General features: G+C 43.8%; 1 protein-coding gene across 1 annotated transcript; it reads left to right on the top strand.

The window, feature by feature from the left end:
* The first annotated feature begins 37 nt into the window (after positions 1–37).
* On the top strand, positions 38–19024 carry LOC109874733 (leucine-rich repeat-containing protein 52-like). Its single transcript, XM_020466749.2, has 3 exons — positions 38–451; positions 609–1239; positions 15254–19024. Exons 1-3 carry the CDS (start codon positions 398–400, stop codon positions 15598–15600), a joined length of 1032 nt encoding a protein of 343 aa, XP_020322338.1. The 5' UTR covers positions 38–397; the 3' UTR covers positions 15601–19024.
* Positions 19025–23504: the final 4480 nt, after the last annotated feature.

Raw genomic sequence — 23504 nt, 5'->3', positions numbered from 1 at the left:
TCTTGTGTGACTGCTTGACTCCAGTTGTTTAGGCTTTCTTTAGCTCCGTCCTCTCTCTCCTCACACACTCGATCCAACGCGTGAGCAGTGAGAGATCACCATACCGCCCACATTCTCATTCGCGGCTCAGTTTCAGAGAGGGCAGTCAGACCACCACACTTGCAGGAGACCAAATACTATATTATAACACTAGGCTACGACGCGCGAACGAACTCTCCTGCATATTAAGTTCAAATGGCGGCAGTTACACAAAAATGATTGATACTAGAAGAAACACTCTAATCGACCAAATCCAATTACAGAGAATTGGAACTGAGAGGGCGCTTGGGCGTCTGGAGTCCATCAGTTCCACTATAATGGATACGCACGGGAACCAAAACGTGAGGTGACTCTCGGAATGAACTACACAAACTTGCAAGGACAAGTGGCCAACGTCAAACATCATTATCAGGTAACTATAATTTAATAATTTGAAATAGTTAATAGCATTTACGTTAGGCTAACTGATAGGCTCTAACTGGCAGAGGACATAGTCTATTAATGTGGCGTGGTTTGTCCAAACGTAATTCATGAAGTCCTCACCAAGTGTCATGCGTCTTGCTCCGCAGCCCAGCGCGCAATCCTTGCGGCTCATCATTCTGCTGATCCTAGTCATGGGGGTGGCCCCATCCCCAGCTCTAACAGCGGGATGCCCGGCACGATGCATATGCGATGACCAGCTGGTGGTCCAGTGCGCCGGGCAGCACCTCACCGCCTTCCCCACTGACCTGCCGCTGGCCACTCGGCAGCTCATCATCTCCAACAATCGCATCGTGGAGCTGCCGCCGTTGCAGCTCAACTACCTGTCGGACTTGGTGTACTTGGACTGTAGCAACAATTCCCTGACGGAGATTTCTATGTCCACATTCGGGAACCTGGGGAAGCTTGCTTACCTGGACTTGTCCTTCAACACCTTAACGCGGATAGAGGACAGGACGTTCGGGCCGCTCTCCAGCCTCGTGATGCTGAGAATGACGGACAACCCCGGCCTGTCGGATATTCACCCGGACGCTTTCGCAAAGAACTCGGCGCTGCAGGTGCTGGACGTGAGCCGGAACAACCTGACGGTGCTCAACATCAGTTCTCTCATCGCGCTGCCCACCCTGCGCTCGGTCGGCCTCAGCGGGAATTCCTGGAGCTGCGACTGCGATAACGAGGACCTCTGTCTCTGGGTTCACATCGAGGCATTCAAGTTTCAAGGTAAAACTAGCTGCACCTTCAGATATAAATATAAATCCAGATAATTCCCTCTTCCTATATGGTTTGTGTAAGTTTGGTGGTTTTGTCTTACCTATCTCATTTGTGTTAGATGTGCTGGCCCATAAGACACAGCTACTACTGTACTGTGATTATATTCTGTGATATGCTGTACTAATCATACCAACATCATACACATTGATATACAATATGGATTTACAAAGTCAGTATGGGGGGGCTGGACCAATAGCAGTAGAGGACCAATAGCAGTAGAGGACATATAACATAGGTCAACTACATGTTTCATTTATGAGTTCATGAATGAGATCTACTACACTAAAACAATTAAGACGTTTATGAATGTCATTTCAAATAGAATATGTGGAAAGACTGATATGAATATTGTTTATGCAGTAGTGGTGCGTGGGTAAAATCACAGGGGAAGTCAATCCAGGAAAAAAAGCCATATTACAACCTGTGTTGTGATAATTGCGTTGTTTGCTCTATAAACTATTAGTTCATATGCCTTGACACCGTGATATATATGCTTAAAGCTGAGACGATAAGAAGACACAGTGGCAGAATAAATTCAACCACACCTTTACATTTGTTTCATTACAAAACCGGAGAACATGTCCACAAAACATATTGCATGCAACAAACAGTATATGATCTACAGCATGGTCAAGCAAAGTAATGTTTCTGACTATTAAACAACTATTGATTTAGAACCACAGAGTTACCGCAAGTCGCAAAGAAAACAGGGGCTGCTTCCACTATTCAAGCACCATCCCAACTTCAACATTATCTAATCATCTCTGCTTAGTCTAATACAGTGACAACTAAAAGATACTAAAAACGATTTAGTTCAATCAACGTTAGCTAAATATGATGTGGCTGTCCATGGTACTGATTTGTGTGTGTGTGCGTGCAAGTAGAACACACATGTTGACTCACCCTACTTGTAAAGAAACGCCAATGCCATTCCTCTTTCATGTTGCCTAAATGGTCTATGACTGTCATACATCAAGGACAACAACCACCCGAGCCACTGCCTGTTCACCCCGCTATCATCCAGAAGGCGAGGTCAGTACAGGTGCATCAAAGCTGGGACCAAGAGACTGAAAAATAGCTTCTATCTCAAGGCCATCAGACTGTTAAACAGCCACCACTAACATTGAGTGGCTGCTGCCAACACACTGACTCAACTCCAGCCACTTTAATAATGGGAATTGATGGGAAATGATGTAAAATATATCACTAGCCACTTTAAACAATGCTACCTAATATAATGTTTACATACCCTACATTATTCATCTCATATGTATATGTATATACTGTACTCTATATCATCTACTGCATCTTTATGTAATACATGTATCACTAGCCACTTTAACAATGCCACTTTGTTTACATACTCATCTCATATGTATATACTGCACTCAATACCATCTACTGTATCTTGCCTATGCCGCTCTGTACCATCACTCACTCATATATCTTTATGTACATATTCTTTATCCCCTTACACTTGTGTCTATAAGGTAGTAGTTTTGGAATTGTTAGCTAGATTACTTGTTGGTTATTACTGCATTGTCGGAACTAGAAGCACAAGCATTTCGCTACACTCGCATTAACATCTGCTAACCATGTGCATGTGACAAATACATTTTGATTTGATTTGATACATTACATGCTTTTAGTTTTTGTTGTCATATTCCTAGGCTACCTGGCTGAAATACTTACTCGCTAGCCTAACTTCCTTTCATGGGCAACGATAAGCCAGGCCAGATAGTTAACATTAGCATACTACATCTAGCAAAATGTTGATCTTCCATGCTCTCAGGCCAGGGGCACAATGTATTATTTTATGGTTGGATCAGAATCGTCTTTATAATCATTGGCCAGTACGGAGAATTAAGTAAAACCACAATTCCAAATCCCCATCTACATCCATGATTAATTTAGGAAAGGGACTATTTTATCTATCTTTCTATCTATCTAGCTAGCTAGCTAGCTAGCCACCTGAGGACAACCGAACTAGATGCAACAATGAAAGTTTTTCAATAATGACATTTGGCCTGTGATGTGATTGGTCTGAAGTCAAATCCAAACGGGCTTCCCTTGACACTTTTTTTGGTGCGCCAGGACCATTCATAGCAGAGCTCACTCAGTTTAGCTCAACACTGATTGGCTTTTATTTTATTCATTTTTTATCAAGGGAAGCCAAATCCTCGCTGGCTTCCATTGCATTCAATGCTACGTGTGGAAACATACTCTTTCTGACCAGACAGCATCAGATAGATACGCTACACATACTGAGACAGAGTGGCGCTGTCTCCTTCGCTCTGATGCTTTTTCCAGTGTGATACATCCAGCCTCTTGCGAAATGAAGGAAATTTGTGACACACAGAGAGAGGAATGATAAATTATTTGGTAGTTTTGTATTTTTTTTCTTGGCATCCAGGAATACACGCCACTGTGTTTATGACAGCAGCAGTAGAATAAACTTAATGAAAAAACGTAAACATGTTAATGTATATATTCCTAAATGTCATGTGCAGTTGCCTGCATCACAGGGCCTAGGGTGTCTTAAAATCAAAATCAAATCCAGTTTATTTGTCACATGCGCCGAATACACCTCACAGTGAAATGCTTATTTACAAGCCCTTAACCAACAATGCAGTTAAAAAAAGAAAGAAAAAACCTACAAAAAAATAAGAATAAAATATACAAGTAACAAATAATTAAAGAGCAGCAGTAAAATAACAATAGCAAGGCTATATGCAGGGGTACCGGTACAGAGGCAATGTGCGGGGGCACCGGTTCGTCGAGCTAATTGAGTTAACAGGTGACAGTGAAGGCTAATAACCATAACAGCAATTGAATATGATCTGTTAACTCAGGACTGAAATGAGACACATACTGAGGAGCCTTTCTCTTATTCCTTTACTCACTCATGCAATTAAGGCTTAATCCAAAAAAAAACAGTGTCTAGATGTCAAATCGCCAGTGAATCGCATCTCCTCGTGTTCACCTGCACATGCTCCACCAACCGCTTCCACTTTAATCAACAAACTATATGCCTATGTAATGAAAGTGGCTCGGGGAACCACACTCATGTGATCAGTAACCTTGCCTGAGACCTAAACATTTTGGTTAGCTTCCTAGGCCTTTAGATAGGCTTTATCTCAGTGGACTAACAGTCTTGTGGTGTGCAATAAACCTTGGTTCAAATCCAGCCGGTTACATAATGCAACAAAATTCTGTTTGGAATAAGGGTTGATTATTTTTTTTGTTACATTCTCATATCTTGACAGACCCCTCGACATTTTCCACATTTTGTTACATTACAGCCTTATTCTAAAATAGATAGCATTTTTTAAATCCTCATCACTCTACACACAATACCCATAATGACAAAGCAAAAACAGGTTTGTAGACATTTTTGCCCAAAAAAATGTAAAAAAACGAAATATCACATTTACATAAGTATTCAAACCCTTTACTCAGGACTTCGTTGAAGCACCTGTGGCAGCGGTTACAGCCTTGAGTCTTCTTGGGTATGACAAACCTGTATTTGGGGAGTTTCTCCAATTCTTCTCTCAAGCTCTGTTAGGTTGGATGGGGAGCATCGCTGCACAGCTACTTTCAGGTCTCTCCAGAGATGTTTGATCTGGTTCAAGTCCAGGCTCTGGCTGGGCCACGCAAGGACATTCAGAGACTTGTCCCGATTCCACTCCTGCGTTGTCTTGGCTGTGTGCTTAGGGTCATTGTCCTGTTGGAAGGTGAACCTTCACCCCAGTCTGTCTTGGGGGCTCTGGAGCAGGTTTTCATCAAGGATCCCTCTGTACGTTTCTCCGTTCATCTTTCCATTGATCCTGACTAGTCTCCCAGTCCCTGCCACTGAAAAACATCCCCACAGCATGATGCTGCCACCACCATGCTTCACCGTAGGGATGGTGCCAGGTTTCCTCCAGACATGACGCTTGGCATTATGGCTAAAGATTTCAATCTTGGTTTCATCAGACCAGAGAATCTTATTTCTCATCGTCTGAGTCCTTTAAGTGCCTTTTGGCAAATGCCAAGCGGGATGTCATGCCTTTTACTGAGGAGTAGTTTCAGTCTGGCCACTACCATAAATCCTGATGGGTGGAGTGCTGCAGAGATGGTTGTCCTTCTGGAAGCTTCTCCCATCTCCACAGAGGAACTCTGGAGCTCTGTCAGAGTGACCATCGCGTTCTTGGTCACCTCCCTGACCAGGGCCCTTCTCCCCTTACTGCTCAGTTTGGCCAAGGAGCTAGCTCTAGGAAGAGTCTTGGTGGTTACAAACTTCTTCCATTTAAGAATGATGGAGGCCACTGTGTTCTTGGGGACCTTCAATGCTGCAGAAATGTTTTGGTAGCCTTCCCCAGAGCTGTGCCTCGACACTGTCTCGGAGCTCTACAGACAATTCCTTCGACCATATGGCTTAGGTTTTGCTCTGACATGCACTGTCAACTGTGGGACCTTGTATAGACAGGTGTGTGCCTTTCCAAATCATGTCCAATCAATTGAATTTACCACAGGTGGACTCCAATAAAATTGTAGAAAAATGGAAACAGGATGGAAAGAGGATGCACCTGAGCTCAATTTCAAGTCTCATAGCAAAGGGTCTGAATACTTACCTAAATAACGTATTTTTTCTATATTTTTTTTTTATAAAAGTGCAGAAATGTAAAAAAATATATATATGTTTTCGCTTAGTCATTATGGGGTATTGTGTGTAGATTGATGAGGAAAATGTTGGAAAAAGTCAAGGGGTTTGAAGACAACAAATATTTGATTTTGGATCTGTTCAGTTTGGAGTCTTCTGCTGCATTTTTGGGATGTATCTATAGACAAAAGAGCAGCTATTTATAGTGCACCTCACTGAGCAAGAGCCAGTCTTACTAAAACCATGATACACCTACTAATGGGCATCCCCTGCACACACATGCACACACACACGCACACCAGCTCATCATCCTCTCCCCTGCAGCTCAGGCAGAATCCTAAACTAGTCCTGTAAGAGCTGTCCTATTTCCATGCTGCTCATTGCCTTTGTCTGCTTTAATTTGGAGTGTCCCTTCAAGCGAAAGCTTGCAGCAAGGGAGAACACACACACACATTCCAGACCGCAGTGTTTTACGCAAAGAGCTCCTCTGGCGCTTACCTGTTCTGAGAGGCACTGTCTGTCTGTCGTCTCAGCAGTTTAGAAATAATGCATTGATAGAAGGAAGAAAAACCCACAGAAAGAACTAACAGATTCTCCACTGCTGTCTCACCTCCTAAAGATTAGCATACTGCCTGTAGTTAGCAGTTACATAAGGAAAGGGTATTTTAGGGTGGCCGGTAGCCTAGAGCGTTGGGCCAGTAACCAAAAGGTTGCTGGTTCAAATCCCCGAGCTGATTAGGTGAAATACATCTGCCAATGTGCCCTTGAGCAATGCACTTAACCCTAATTTCTCCTGAAATTCACTCTGGATAAGAGTGTCTGCAAAAAAAAATCCTAGAAACAGTGTGGTGTGGGGATGGGACAGGGAGAAGTGCCCTCTCCTTTGATGTCGGACCCTGAGGGGGAGGCGCCGGCGGCTTCCATGCCTTGGGGAGAGAGAGGGCTCTAGCCAAGTAGAGGGAGAGAGGTAGAAGTAGTACAGTGTTCACTGAGAAGAGGAGGGTGGTGTGTTGTATTATTAAAAGGAGTACTACTATAGTGGTGTCAGGAGGCCTGAGGCGAGATCAAAGAACTATTGAAGTGTATTGTGGTGTCTATCTCCTTCGTGAAAACTCCCCACATCTGTGCTGCTAAATTCGTTTCCAAACTCTCAGGGCATCTGAAGACAGATGTCTTTGGAGACAACAGAAGATCTAGGCCCATCTCTGTCATTATCCTATATCCATCATCCCTAAAAGTCCATTTGTGCTTGATCTGAAAATGTGGTCGGAGGCACCTTATGGAGGGTGTGACGCAATGGCGGATCCTCCAGAGGCATGCAGAGGACAAATTGAGCTCAGTACTGCATTGCTGTGCGCCTCCCAAATTTTGTAACAATGAGGGGGGCTCCGTAAATCTCCGCATTGACATAATTGGTTGACGGTAGGTGGGGGCGAGAGGTCCTATATAAACCCAAACTCACTTCCTTGACAACTTCCTTCATAATAGCTCTGCGCTGCTCCGTGGAGAGCAAGAGTATGAATGCCCTGACTTCTGCAGAGGCTGTATCACCGTAAATGCTGCCGATGCAGACGTAGGATTGACCATGCAGCACCTTTACTCTATCGTTAGTGATGCTTATTTACTGGGTTCAGTTCTGCCTCTCCCCTGCTCCCCTGATTTACGGAGCCCTCCGCATTGTTACAACATTTGGGAGACGCAGAGCAATGCAGTACGGAGCTCAATTTGGCCTCTGCATGCCTCCGGAGGTTCCGAAATTGCGCCACACCCTCCGACCACATTTTCAGATCAAGCACAAATGGACTTTTATTCACATCACCAAGACAGAGATCACAGGGTCAGTTGTGACTGTGATGTAGACTAAGACAAATCAAGAGAATACTGTGTGTGATTTTCTACAATGGAACACTAATTAAGAATTCATTTGATGTTAATCAAAAATATCTCTTCCTACTATTAAACATTGCCTTACTGTTATTTGATCTGTATCTTCCAGTACACCATATAATCCTCTGCAGCTCCAATCAGATTTGAACTCAAATCTCAATAGATTAGACTAGTACAACATACTTTTAGTGTATGTGGACACCTGTTCGTCGAACACCTCATTCCAAAATCATGGGCCTTAATATGGAGTTGGTCCCCCCGTTTGCTGCTATAAAAGCCTCCACTCTTCTGGGAAGTCTTTCCACTAGATGTTGGAAAATTGCTGCGGGGACTTACTTCCATTCAGCAACAAGAGCATTAGTGAGGTCGGCCACTGATGTTGGGCGATTAGGCCTGGCTCGCAGTCGGCATTCCAATTAATCCCAAAGGTCAGGGCTCTGTGCAGGCCAGTCAAGCTCTTCCACACCGATCTCAAGAACAAACATTTCTGTATGGACCTCACTTTGTGCACGGGGGGCATTGTCATGCTGAAACAGGAAAGGGACTTCCCCAAACTGTTGCCACAAAGTTGGAAGCATAGAATCATCTAGAATATATCATTGTATATCTGTTGAATTTATTATGGATAAATGAATAAACAATATCCCCATTTTAAATAGAATTGTATCTAAAGAACACCATTCTAACTGGGCAGTAACAAATGGGTTGTGGACTGTGTAAACACATAAGGTCGTTAGCCTATGGTTGACCCAACCTGAAACTTAGCTCTGGGGTTTTTAGGTTAGGCAGTGAGTGCATTCCTAGGGTTTCTGTTAAATAAAACTGTCAGTTCAGTGGTGATCGATAATGTTGAGGGGTCAAAAGTTATCTGGGAGTGTGTTAGTAAGTTAGAATGAACTTTTCACCTTACTTTGTCCTGTCGAGAGGGGGTTCGGTTAAGGCAGTGAAATGACGTCATGATCTGTATTTAAACTGATGCATGTGTTCGAGTGGGAGCGCGCTCCGAGAATAAATTCTATTACCTATTATTTAAAGACTGGTCTGCGTCTATTTTATGCAAACAAGAAATCTCATAAAATAGATTAAGGGCTTTCAATTGATGAAAGCACATTGGCATAATTTAATTATACTAACAATACCTTAATGTTAAGATTTCCCTTCATTGGAACTAAGGGGCATAGCCCGAACCATGAAAAACAGCCCCAGACCACTATTCCTCCTTCACCAAACTTTACAGTTGGCACTCTGCATTGGGGCAGGTAGCATTCTCCTGGCATCCGCCAGACCCAGATTCATCCGTCAGACTGCCAGATGGTGAAGCGTGATTCATCACTCCAGAGACCACGATTCCACTACTCTAGAGTCCAATGGCGGTGAGCTTTACACAACTCCAGCTAATGCTTGGCATTGCGCATGGTGATCTTAGGCTTGTGTGCGGCTGCTCGGCCATGGTAAACCATTTCAATAAGCTTCTGCCGAACCGTTTTTGTGCGGATGTTGCTTCCAGAGGCAGTTTGGAACTCAGTAGGGAGTGATGCATCCAAGGACAGACGATTTTTACGCGCTGCACACTTCAGTACTCAGCGGACCCGTTCTGTGAGCTTGTGTGGCCTACCACTTCGCAGCTGAGACGTTGTTGATCCTAGATGTTTCCACTTCACAATACCAGAGCTTACAGTTGACCGGGGCAGCTCTAACAGGGCCGAAATTTAACAAACTGACTTGTTGGAAAGGTGGCATCCTATAATGATGCCACGTTGAAAGTCACTGAGCTCTTCAGTAAGGCCATACTATTGCCAATGTTCGTCTATGGTGATTGTGTGGCTGTGTGCTCAATTTTATACACATTTCAGCAACAGGTGTGGCAGAAATAGCCAAATCCACTCATATCAAGGGGTGTTCACATACACGATATACAGTTGAAGTCGGAAGTTTACATACACTTAGGTTGTGTAACGGCTTTCTTCCAGGGAAGGAGAGGACCAAAGCGCAGCAAGTGTCCATGGTTATTTAATGACAGAAACTCAACATGAACACACTACAAAACAATAAACGTGGCAAAAACCCAAAACAGTCCTATTTTGTGCAGAGAACACAAAGACAGGAAACAATCACCCACAAATCCCAACACAAAACAGGCTACCTAAATATGGTTCCCAATCAGAGACAATGACCAACACCTGCCTCTGATTGAGAACCATATCATGCCAAACATAGAAATAGACAAACTAGACACACAACATAGAATGCCCACCCAGCTCACGCCCTGACCAACACTAAAACAAGGAAAACACACAAGAACTATGGTCAGATCGTGACAGGTTGGAGTCATTGAAACTCGTTTTTCAACCACTCCACAAATTTCTTGTTAACAAACTATAGTTTTGTCAAGTCGGTTAGGACATCTACTTTGTGCATGACACAAGTCATTTTTCCAACAATTGTTTACAGACAGATTATTTCACTTATAATTCACCTTATCACAATTCCAGTGGGTCAGAAGTTTACACTAAGTTGACTGTAACTTTAAGCAGCTTGGAAAATTCCAGAAAAGTATGTCATGGCTTTAGAAGCTTTTGATAGGCTAATTGGCATAATTTGAGTCAATTTGATGAGTAGCTGTGGATGTATTTCAAGGCCGACCTTCAAACTCAGGGCCTTTTTGCTTGACATCATGGGAAAATCAAAAGAAATCAGCCAAGACCTAGAAAAAAAAAGTTTGACCTCCACAAGTCTGGTTCATCCTTGGGAGCAATTGCCAAATGCCTGAAGGTACCACGTTCATCTGTTCAAACAATAGTACGCAAGTATAAACACCATGGGACCACGAAGCCGCCATACCGCTCAGGAAGGAGACGCGTTCTGTTTCCTAGAGATGAACGTACTTTGGTGCGAAAAGCGCAAATAAATCTCAGAACAACAGCAAAGGACCTTGTGAAGATGCTGGAGGAAACAGGTACAAAAGTATCTATATCCACAGTAAAACAAGTCCTATATCGACATTACCTGAAAGGCCGCTCAGCAAGGAAGAAGCCACTGCTCCAAAACCGCCATAAAAAAGCCAGACTATGGTTTGCAACTGCACATGGTGACAAAGATTCTACTTTTTGGCCATAATGACCATCATTATGTTGGAGGAAAAAGGGGGAGCGGAAGAACACCATCCCAACCATGGAGCACGGGGGTGGCAGAAACATGTTGTGGGGGTGCTTTGCTGTAGGATGGACTGGTGCACTTCACAAAATAGTTGGCATCATGAGGTGGAAAATTATGTGGATTTATTGAAACAACATTTCAAGAAATTAGTCAGGAAGTTAAAGCTTGGTCGCAAATGGTTCTTCCAAAAGGACAATGACCCCAAGCATACTTCCAACATTGTGGCAAATGGCTTAAGGACAACAAAATCAAGGTATTGGAGTGGCCATCACAAAGCCCTGACCTCAATCCTGTAGGAAATTAGTGGGCAGAACTGAAAAGGTGTGTGCGAGCAAGGGTGCCTACAAACCTGACTCAGTTTACACCAGCTCTGTCAGGAGGAATGGGCCAAAATTCACCCAACCTATTGTGGGAATCTTGTGGAAGGCTACCCGGAACGTTTGACCCAAGTTAAACAATAGTTATGCAATTTAAAGGCAATGCTACCAAATAGTAATTGAGTGTATGTGAACTTCTGACCCACTGGGAATGTGATGAAAGAAATAAAAGCTGAAATAAATCATTCTCTCTAGTATTATTCTGACATTTCACATTCTTAAAATAAAGTGGTGATCCTAACTGACCTAATTTTTACTAGGATTAAAACTGAGTTTAAATGTATTTGGCTAAGGTGTATGTAAACTTCCGACTTCAAATGTATACTAAAGTATGTCTCAATTTCCTCAATAAGTCCATCCATGCACAATATATGAACAAAACCTGCCAATTCTGTGGTGAAAAATATGCCAGTGTAAATAGTGCGTGAACAAAGTCTGCTGGCATGAAACACAGAATACAAAGCAGAGCACAGCCAGTCAGCCAGTCAGCCATTCAGCCATTCAGCCAGGCAGAAACAGTAAAAGCCTTTTGAGCTGATCCCCAAACACAAAAAGCTGCAAAAACAAATTAATATCCGTTGAAATTCTCCAACACTCTGGTTATTGCAATCACATTTCAGGCATTTTTCTTCTTCAGAATATGACCCCTAACAAACCAAGGCTTCTGGATGATATCCAGGCAGCCATACACACAGTATGATCATCTTTGAGTAGACCATAATACTGTATAATACTGTCTCCCCAAAACCCATTTATAGTAGTCTATTCCTCTTCTGCAGCAGAGTAGGAGTAAGCTGTCTGGTCTTTGATGCTAAAGCACAGGAGTTCCTGGTTCTGACAACCAAAACAAAAATCCCCTTGTCTATTGACATTCATGATTTCTGAGTGAGTGAGGGTCTTAGTCATGATGCAGGAGCCTGCTGGAGGCATGCAGCCTAGCAGAAGAAAATCCCTTCTATCTGATTACTGTACGAGTCAGGCACAAAAGACAGAATTACCCAGTGAAATCCAGTAGGGTTTGAAATGTGCTTGAATTATTCAAAAGCTTGGGATTTGGTGTAATGTAATATCAACAACACACCAATAACAGACAGCAGCTCCTATTCTGTTACTTTCTGAAAAGGGAAACAGAAGTATTTAGTATGTGCTGTTTTCTTACATGGTATTTTATTTTGATTTTTTGCTCGAAATTGAAAGATATTTCAGGAGGTAGTGTGTTATCTAGCTCTCATGAATGTTATGTAAAACGATATCATGTAATGTGTTTGAATTATTCAACAGGCCACAACTCCCTATTTGATGAAATATAATATTGATATCACCTTTCTTGGGTTGCTTACCTACGCACTTCAACACTTCAAATAACATCATTATTATGTGTATGTAGATTACCGACTAACACAAATGCATCCGATTAAGAATATTTGCCATATCAGCTTTATATAGAAAAACAAAAAACAAAGTAATGCTCAATAGTAATTTTGAAGTTGTTGATTGGGGAATTAATAATAATAGTAGCAGTAAGTTGTTCTTATGTTGGTAATACAGTATGGGCTCAGTACTAATTGTAATGTCTACTAGGATGGTAACACTTTTTGAATTGTCCCAAGTAGATGTTCAATAACTGTGAGCAACATTTAAACTATCTACTAACCACAGGAGGCTGCTGAGGGGAGGACGGCTCATAATAATGGCTGGAACGGAGCAAATGGAATGGCATCAAACATATGAAAACCATGTGTTTGATGTATTCGATACTATTGAACTAATTCCGCTCCAGCCATTACCACGAGCCCGTGCTCCTGTGCCCTAACCTTAACCCTTATCCCAACCCTAAACTTTACCCTAACCGTAGCAAGCAGTTGCTTATCAACAGATGGTCATACTATCAACAAACTATCTATATATCATCAATATTGGACAATCCAAATAAAGTGTGACCAAAACGGTCTTCAATAATATAACTAAGGCATAGAGTCTTTACTTGTCAGGTGACATGGTCAAGAAAAACTCTGGAGCTCTAATCATTACAACTAGTGATAGGCTCCTACTGTATCACCAACTAGTGATTAGGCGCCTACTGTATCACCAACTAGTGATAGGCTCCACCTGTATCACCAACTAGTGATAGGCTCCTACTGTATCACCAACTAGTGATAGGCTCCTACTGTATCACCAACTAGTGATAGGCTCCTACTGTATCACCAACTAGTGATAGGCTCCTATTGTATCACCAACTAGTGATAGGCTCCTACTGTATCACCAACTAGTGATAGGCTCCTACTGTATCACCAACTAGTGATAGGCACCTACTGTATCACCAACTAGTGATAGGCTCCTACTGTATCACCAACTAGTGATAGGCTCCTACTGTATCACCGACTAGTGATAGGCACCTACTGTATCACCAACGAGTGATAGGCTCCTACTGTATCACCAACTAGTGATAGGCGCCTACTGTATCACCAACTAGTGATAGGCACCTACTGTATCACCAACGAGTGATAGGCTCCTACTGTATCACCAACTAGTGATAGGCTCCTACTGTATCACCAACGAGTGATAGGCACCTACTGTATCACCGACTAGTGATAGGCACCTACTGTATCACCAACGAGTGATAGGCACCTACTGTATCACCAACGAGTGATAGGCACCTACTGTATCACCAACTAGTGATAGGCACCTACTGTATCACCAACGAGTGATAGGCACCTACTGTATCACCAACGAGTGATAGGCACCTACTGTATCACCAACTAGTGATAGGCGCCTACTGTATCACCAACTAGTGATAGGCACCTACTGTATCACCAACGAGTGATAGGCACCTACTGTATCACCAACTAGTGATAGGCACCTACTGTATCACCAACTAGTGATAGGCACCTACTGTATCACCAACTAGTGATAGGCACCTACTGTATCACCAACGAGTGATAGGCACCTACTGTATCACCAACTAGTGATAGGCACCTACTGTATCACCAACTAGTGATAGGCACCTACTGTATCACCAACGAGTGATAGGCTCCTACTGTATCACCAACTAGTGATAGGCACCTACTGTATCACCAACGAGTGATAGGCACCTACTGTATCACCAACGAGTGATAGGCACCTACTGTATCACCAACTAGTGATAGGCTCCTACTGTATCACCAACTAGTGATAGGCTCCTACTGTATCACCAACTAGTGATAGGCACCTACTGTATCACCAACGAGTGATAGGCACCTACTGTATCACCAACTAGTGATAGGCTCCTACTGTATCACCAACTAGTGATAGGCTCCTACTGTATCACCAACTAGTGATAGGCACCTACTGTATCACCAACGAGTGATAGGCACCTACTGTATCACCAACTAGTGATAGGCTCCTACTGTATCACCAACTAGTGATAGGCACCTACTGTATCACCAACTAGTGATAGGCACCTACTGTATCACCAACTAGTGATAGGCTCCTACTGTATCACCAACTAGTGATAGGCTCCTACTGTATCACCAACTAGTGATAGGCTCCTACTGTATCACCAACTAGTGATAGGCTCCTACTGTATCACCAACTAGTGATAGGCGCCTACTGTATCACCAACTAGTGATAGGCACCTACTGTATCACCAACTAGTGATAGGCTCCTACTGTATCCCCAATACAAATACTAGTGTGACATTTTATTTATTTTTATTTAACCTTTATTTTATCAGGTAGTCATACTGAGCCCAAGTTCTCTTCTACAGATGAGCCCTGAATTACAGAAACGACAGAAAATAGACACATCGAAATATAAATACAAAATGCAAGCAGAAAGAAAAACAAACACACTCATTGGTAATAAGGTCAGGACTTATGGGAGTACTGTAGTTAACCCCCACTTGTGTTGTGTTCTCTTCCAGATGAGGGTCAGACGGTGTGCCGTGGTCCTCCTGACCTGCAGGGGCAGCGTCTGGGTGAGCTGGGGCTGCAGCTGCGGTCGCGGTGCCACCAGGGCCTGGGTTCCTGGGACTACCTGTTCTTCCTCGCCATCGGCTTTGTTATCTTTGCGGCAGGAACGGTGTCGGCGTGGGCAATCGGCGTGGTCATGGTACTGTACGAACGCTATGTCAAGAAGAAGAGCGAGCAGATGGACCCCGATGACGAGATTGAGCAGGACGCAGGACCTGGCACGGGGGGCGGAGGTGGTCACCATGCCAACCCACGAGGTAATGGGGATTTGAAAAACACTGGTCACATGGTGGTATGACTCCACCCTGTCCCACAGCCTCCCTACCGACTGTGCCTCGGAACCTACAGAACTACAAAACCTTTGATGTCATAAATTGGCAGAGGTTAAGAAGAAACTACAAAGCAGAGCACACTGGGATTAATAAAATACAGAAGAGAGACAATGCAGAAATGTGCCTGATTTTCATGGTGATTGAGAGTTGAATGGTTATAGTTCCTTAAAGTCCCAGTGCACAGTTTTGTATCATATTGTACAACAGCTGATGAACCTAACTTTGTAAAAGTGTGACAAAATGTGATCAGTGTTATTTACTGATCGTTGAAAATACAATCTAAACAGGACCTTCAAAATCAGCAGGTTTTGCATGGATGGAGTTTTGGCTTGCTTGGTGACATCACCAGGTGGTTAAGTTATAGACCAATAACAAAGTGACTTCCAAACCTCTCTGACAATAGCAGCTAGTTCAGGTTACATGTCTCTCCCATTAGGTTCCGCCAATTAGGCCCCTCAATCAGACCACTCCCAGACAGTTATGGCAAAATTCTTGCTTGAGAAATAGTATTTTGACCATTTTAATGGAATACTATTACAGTAAGGTACTTAACTGTTACCCAGAAATGATTTAATATTGAGATAAAAACAGCTGCATTGGGCATTTAATATACTATAATAATAGGATTCAATTCTCTGGTCCTGTGTGTGTGTGCTCACTTTGGTAGCCTGTGTGTGTGTGTGTGTGTGTGTGTATTGGGAGTTTGACTCCCCTCTACTATTAGCCAAGAGATCCTCTCTAAGTAGAGCCCTGTCTGCTGAGGGACTTGGCTTCTACCCAGCTGGCTGTTGGAGCTATTCTGGCCGGCCTCTCAGTGGGGCCAGGTAAACACAGGACATGATAATTGATTTCCAGCCTTCCTGCTGTCCGTGTTTAGTAGGATGCAGAGTTCCGTCCACCCCACCTGTCTCTTCATGCACTGACTGCACCAAAAACCTTACAGTACCTACTGAATTATAGAACAATTCTACAGCAATAACACAAAACACCTCTACTGTGAAGCGTAATGATTATTATGAAGCACAGTATTAGTTCTACTCTGGGACAGTTGCTTTCATCTGACCCAGCCCCTTTAGAATACTACTGATCATCCATCATTCTATATCCCACGACGTTAGCACTGGCTTCTTTTAAAGCTAAATGCTACTCAGATCAGGTGGATCAACACTCACTGTCCTGTTGGTCCTCCGGCTGCACTATGACGTTAATCCTGACTCGAATGTTAGAAACTTAGTAGAGGTGAGTCTCTCCATTCATCCCAACAACAGCAGCTGCTCTAAGGAGAGGCTTGTGGCGGGATTACAGTGGCTCTGAGGGGCTGTAAGAGTACATATCCATTACACACAATGGATTGATCAGCTGGAGAGTTTGTGTGAGAAGGAAGGAGGGAAGGAGAAAGGGAGTAAACACACACACACACACACTAGGATGTGGCGCCCACGGGTGTTAGAGAGATAAGCTAGGGTCCAAGGTGCCCCCCAAGATGAATGCACTTCATTGATGTATAGACAGAATTCAGAACTTCTGTTCTGATACATCTAAGCGACAGGGAGCATGTTCTCTAGGAATACTAGAGGTAGTGTTGGCTGTTGGGCTGGTTTCCTGATCAAAGCAGAGATGTTACTACAGTTATCTGACCTTTATAGTGACACGGTTTATGTCTCTCTCTAGTCAACACCAGGTGAGTCTGAACAAGGAGATATGTTGGTGGTATGAACATAGTACTGTAACCCTCAAATAGGAGACTCAGGAATGTGTGTTTATCTTGGGGGGGGAGGGGGTGACAGCCTACCGTCACCGGGGAACTGCCTTGCTCATGGGCAGAACGACCGATTTTTAACTTGTCAGCTCGGGGATTGGATCCAGTAACCAACGCTCTAACCACTAGGCTACCTGCTGCCCCAACATGTAGGCTTGCTTGGATGCCTCAATGCACATTTTCAAACACAGGTTTCTGGTTGCTGTCATACTTGCATGTCATAAAACAGCCATAGTATGTGGCTACAGTACCATACCTGCATGATCCCTACAGTACACTATATGATCATGCATTCACTATGCATGTTCAGTCCAAGGTCGGTTTATTCACTTTTTAACCACATACCAGGCGGTATAACCCATGATATGCTGCAGTATGAGGACATCACGTTCTGGCAAACTGGTTAGGCAATAGTAGGGACAGGCACGAGGTGCACTGGAGAGGAGAAGGGTAGGGCCGTGGTGTTGCAACAGAATACCTGCTATAACCCTAACTTACATCGCCACGACAACCCTGCAGGAATTTCAAGGAATGACCACATCTGTCCCTGTCTTAATAAACCACAGAACGACCCGGTCCCTTTTCAACCAGTTTCCCTTCAACACACACACGCACACACCCACAAACGCACACACTCTATGACCCCAATCCAGCTACACACCATCTTCGTCATTCGCTGGACAGGGTACTGTGACTCTTCCAAGATAGCTTAGAGGTCCATTTATGTTGATCACTGAATATTGCGCTCACATAAAACATGGGTCTTGTTTGTGGCTTCATTGATTGGGTGGGTGAGAGGTTGAGCAGCATGTGATCCAGGAAGGAGCAGATTTTTAGAGTTAGACACAGTCACAGCTGTCTCTCTGAGCTAGCTAGTCACGTGGGTTACGGCGGTATGGCAGGCGGAATGACATCATGCACCCATGTGTTTGTGTTCTTATATGGAGCCAGCAAGGGCCAAGAGTTAGATTCACTGCCTTGCCTATACATATGTCCCCCCCCCCCCCCCACCGCCAATACACACGCACAGAAACACACCCACACCAACTAAGAACTGGGTGCCGACTTTTCATTATTTCTTCATAACAAGTCCTTGGATAGAATCAAAAGTAACACTATAGATTTACTGTAAGCTGGGGTCGGGACAGAAGACAACTACTGTAACTTATATTAAGTGAACATCTCTTATGCTTACAATTGTAAACACATACAACGGTAATATAATGAGTGTTCTGTACCTGTTTTGTACCTTTCTGATGTGGTTGTGTCTGTCACGAACTTGCCCATTTATTCTGACAGCACAAAACCATGAGAATCTGAAAAAGCACAGGTTGATTAATCAAATTAACGACTGATGTACAGTATGATTGATTGATGTAGTAGGGCAGGCCAGATGCAGTTGGTTCCTCTGTGGTATAACTGCTCAACAGGCTCAGGGGGCCTGCCAACTCTGTACCCTTCCACAGCAATAAAAGTAATTGGATCGGACATGTGGTGTTCTTTTGTGCATCACAGAACAGCTTGTGGAGGCTTCCTGCTTTGTCTTGTGAACAACTGCCCACTCTCATTGAAGCAATGGAAGTTCAAGGCCGACCACGGTACTGCAGGCATTGTTAGCAGAAAACAGGATCCCCATGATAATGAATGGAAAAATGGCAATCTATGTGTAAATAAATACAAATTTGAAGACAATAGTACTAATAATTGCTTCTAATACACCAGATGTATGTCCTTGAACCGATTATTATAAAATCATACACAGAAGGAGTTAAGAGGATAATTACTTGCTAATGGCAGCATGCGGTACCCCGTTTGGCCTTCAACTTGGTTTACTCAATGAGAGCGGGCAGCACTGAGCTAGCCTGCAACATCATCCTGGAGTAGCTTAAACTGTGCATGTTATGTCTCCATGAGACGCCATCTTAGCCGACTTCATGGCTTCAATACGTTATTGAATCTTCACATAGAAATGAATGGTGTCCTGTGATCAATGGCTTTGTCCATCCATATATAGAGTCATTGTAACTCCCACAGTATCCATGTCTGACTGTCCTCTGTCCTCTCTTTAACTCCCACTGTATCTGTCTCTCTGACTGTACTCTTTATCTCCCACTGGATTGGTCTCTCTGACAGTCTTCTGTAGAGGGACACTGGCTGTTTCATTAACACTAAAATAAGTCACACGTGTTGTTGACCTAATGGGGTAAACACACACATACACACACACAGACACACACACACATACAAACATACAGATATATCCCTCTCTGTCTTTCAATGTAGAGTACTATGAAATATTGGATAGAGTATTCTGTGTGTCCAGACTGGTCCAAAATGATGTTAATCCAATGGAGTTGGCTGGGAGAGTGAGATAACGAGATGCTTACTCATGCTAAGCTCCCACAGAGGAATGAGAAGTACAATTATATTTCATTCTGGATCAGACAGATAGGCAATCTGCAATTTCCTCTGTGGTATTTGTGTGTGCGGGCGAGGGCCTAAAACATATTTGCGGAGTCTATCATTTATTTTTCCTCACTTTGTCTGTTCCACTTCCTTATCTCCAATCAGTCGCTCTCCTTTATCACTCTCACTCTCTTTACTGCTCTTGTTTTTTGTGACATTTCTGACTGGTGGCCATGGACCCTGCTTTTTCAACTGTTGTTTTCCCTCTGCCTTTCTTTTTATGTCTCTCTCTCTCTCCCTCCATCTGTCTCAGTCTCAGGTATCACTTTAATATTGATCACAACAGGCTATCAGCTATCAGTAGGCATAATGTACAGGCTATCAGCTATCAGTGGGAATAATGTACAGGCTATCAGCTATCAGTGGCAATAATGTACAGGCTATCAGCTATCAGCGGGAATAATGTACAGGCTATCAGCTATCAGTGGGAATAATGTACAGGCTATCAGTGGGATTAATGTACAGGCTATCAGCTATCAGTGGGCATAATGTACAGGATATCACTAGGCATAATGTACAGGCTATCAGTAGGCATAATGTGCAGGCTATCAGTGGGAATAATGTACAGGCTATCAGTAGGCATAATGTACAGGCTATCAGTGGGAATAATGTACAGGCTATCAGCTATCAGTGGGAATAATGTACAGGCTATCAGCTATCAGTGGGAATAATGTACAGGCTATCAGCTATCGGCGGGCATAATGTACAGGCTATCAGTAGGCATAATGTACAGGCTATCAGTGGGAATAATGTACAGGCTATCGGCTATCAGTGGGAATAATGTACAGGCTATCAGCTATCAGTGGGCATACTGTACTAGTTACATATCTAAACTTCTCATGCATCTGTACAACAAATAACAGTCCAACAGGACTTTCTCACTCAGAACAATTAATAATATACTCAAATCAAATTTTATTTGTCACATACACATGGTTAGCAGAAGAACATATGAGATGAGTAGTGTAGGGTATGTAAACCATTATATAAAGTGGCATAGTTTAAAGTGACTAGTGATACATTTCTTACATCACATTTTTAATTATTGAAGTGGCTAGAGATGAGTCAGTATGTTGGCAACAGCCACTCACTGTATGCCGAGGAACTTAAAACTTTCCACCTTCTCCACTGTTACATTCCCCAGTTTCTGTGTTGTAGTTTGTGTATTTGAGTGTGTGTTTCAGGTAATGGCTTCCTGAAATCCCCCAAGCAGCTGATTGGTCGACTCCATGGCTAATTGTAGCTGACCCCGCCCCCTTGCCATGATACAGCTGTATCCCATTAGACTCCTTCTCCAGCTATAAAAGCCAGTGTTCTGTTGTTCAGAAGAAAAAAAAGCTCATTGCTGAGAGCTCATTGCTGAGAGAGAGGAGGTTGATGGCTGAGGGTTATATCATGTTGGTTGTTGCTAAGAGATTTGGTATGTACTGTGTTGTTGCTGGGAGCAGCTTTGGATGTTCTGTGTTAGTTTGTTGCTCAGTCAGAGAGCTTATTTGATGTCCTATGTTTGTTTGTGAAATTGTTTAATTTTCTGCTTCCTACGTTCCCAGGGGGGAAGGGGAAGGCACCTAGGGAGTGCTTAGGCAAGAGGACCGTGGGCATACATATACCCGTAGTATATTCACTGTCTAGGCACACTAGGTAAGACCTGGGTGGACCACCCCCTTGTATTTTGGTTAGGGCACCAGGTGGTGCTAAGTTAGGTAAGTAGTGGGTGGGTAGGTTAGATAGGAGAGGGGGCTTTTTACTTTCTTTGCTTTGGTTCCTTTCCCCCATATTACCGTGTGACGGAATAAATTCCTTGTAAACGGTTCCACTCTCTCTGCCTTTGTCATCCTTACTCACACCTACAGTCCCATACCTCTTTCACTTCACGGGGAGTTGACTTGTAGCAGGGTGTTGCATTCCCTCTTTGCAGAGGCGTGTGTAAGATCCACTACTGTCCAGTCGATGTGGATAGGGGGGTGTTCCCTCCGCTGTTTCCTGAAGTCCACGATCATCTCCTTTGTTTTGCTGATGTTGAGTGTGGTTATTTTCCTGACACCACACTCTGAGGGCCCTCACCTCCTCCCTGTAGGCCGTCTCGTCGTTGTTGGTAATCAAGCCTACCACTGTAGTGTTGTCTGCAAATTGATGATTGAGTTGGAGGCGTGCATGGCCACGCAGTCATGGGTGAACAGGGAGCGCAGGAGAGGGCTGAGAACGCACCCTTGTTGAGGATCAGTGGGGTGAAGATGTTGTTTCCTACCCTCACCAACTGGGGGCGGCCTGTCAGGAAGTCCAGGACCCAGTTCCCTAGGGCGGGGTCGAGACCCAGGGTCTCAAGCTTAATGACGAGTTTGGAGGGTTCTTACATAGGTATTCCTCTTGTCCAGATGGGTTAGGGCAGTGTGATTGCGATTGCGTCGTCTGCGGACCTATTGGGGTGGTAAGCAAATTAGAGTGGGTGTAGGGTGGAGGTGATATGATCCTTGACTAGTCTCTCAAAGCACTTCATGATGACGGAGGCGAGTGCTACGGGGCGATAGTCATTTAGCTCAGTTACCTTAGCTTTCTTGGGAACATGAACAATGGTGGCCCTCTTGAAGCATATGGGAACAGCAGACTGGGATAAGGACTGATTGAATATGTTCGTAAACACACCAGCCAGCTGGTCTGTGCATGCTCGGAGGACGCGGCTAGGGATGCCGTCTAGGCCGGCAGCCTTGCGAGGGTTAACAAGTTTAAATGCTTTACTCACGTTGGCTGCGGTGAAGGAGAGCCCGTAGGTTTTGGTAGCGGGCCGTGTCGTTGGCACTGTATTGTCCTCAAAGCGAGCAAAGAGGTTGAGTTTGTCTGGGAGCAGGACATCGTGGTCTGAGACGGGGCTGGTTTTCTTTTTGTAGTCCGTGATTGACTGTGGACCCTGCCACATACCCGTTGAATTGCGACTCTACTTTGTCTCTATACTGACTCTTAGCTTGTTGATTCCCTGGGAGGGAATAGCTACACTGTTTGTATTCGGTCATGTTTATGGTTGCCTTGCCCTGATTAAAAGCAGTGGTTCGCACTTTCAGTTTTGCACGAATGCATCCATCAATCCAAAGTTTCTGGTTGGGGAAGGTTAATAGTTGCTGTGGGTACAACATCACCGATGCACTTGCTAATAAACTCGTTCACCGAATCATCGAAGCAATCCTGAAGATTGGAATCAGATTGGTCGGACCAGCTTTGAACAGACCTGAGCACAGGCGTTTCCTGTTTAGTGTCTATAGGCTGGGAGCAACAAAATGGAGTCAGTCAGATTTTCCGAAAGGAGGGCAGGACAGGGCTTTGTATGCCATGGAAGTTAAAGTAACAATGGTCCAGGATTTATTCCGCCCGGGTAGCGCATTCGATATGCTGATAAAATTTGGAGTGTTTTCAGATTAGCCTTGTGGCAAGATAGTATTATTAGGGGAAAAGGGATCAAATCACAAATAAACAAGTTCTGTGTTACTCTAAGTCTGTATTAACTTTTTTTTCACAATCTTCTCGCGACTTGAACTTCTCCAATGTCACATTCCAGGGGGACGTGACCTTTGACCCCCCCAAGACTGTTCCCCAGCGTTCCAATGACCTCTGGCAAGTTGACTATAGTATTTATATAGTATTTCAAGTTACACT

The sequence above is a fragment of the Oncorhynchus kisutch genome, linkage group LG30 (genome assembly GCF_002021735.2).
Source record: "Oncorhynchus kisutch isolate 150728-3 linkage group LG30, Okis_V2, whole genome shotgun sequence".
NCBI classification, from domain to species: domain Eukaryota; kingdom Metazoa; phylum Chordata; class Actinopteri; order Salmoniformes; family Salmonidae; genus Oncorhynchus; species Oncorhynchus kisutch.
The sequence above is the reverse complement of the archived record's forward strand: the minus strand, read 5'-3'. Positions and strand labels throughout refer to the sequence as shown.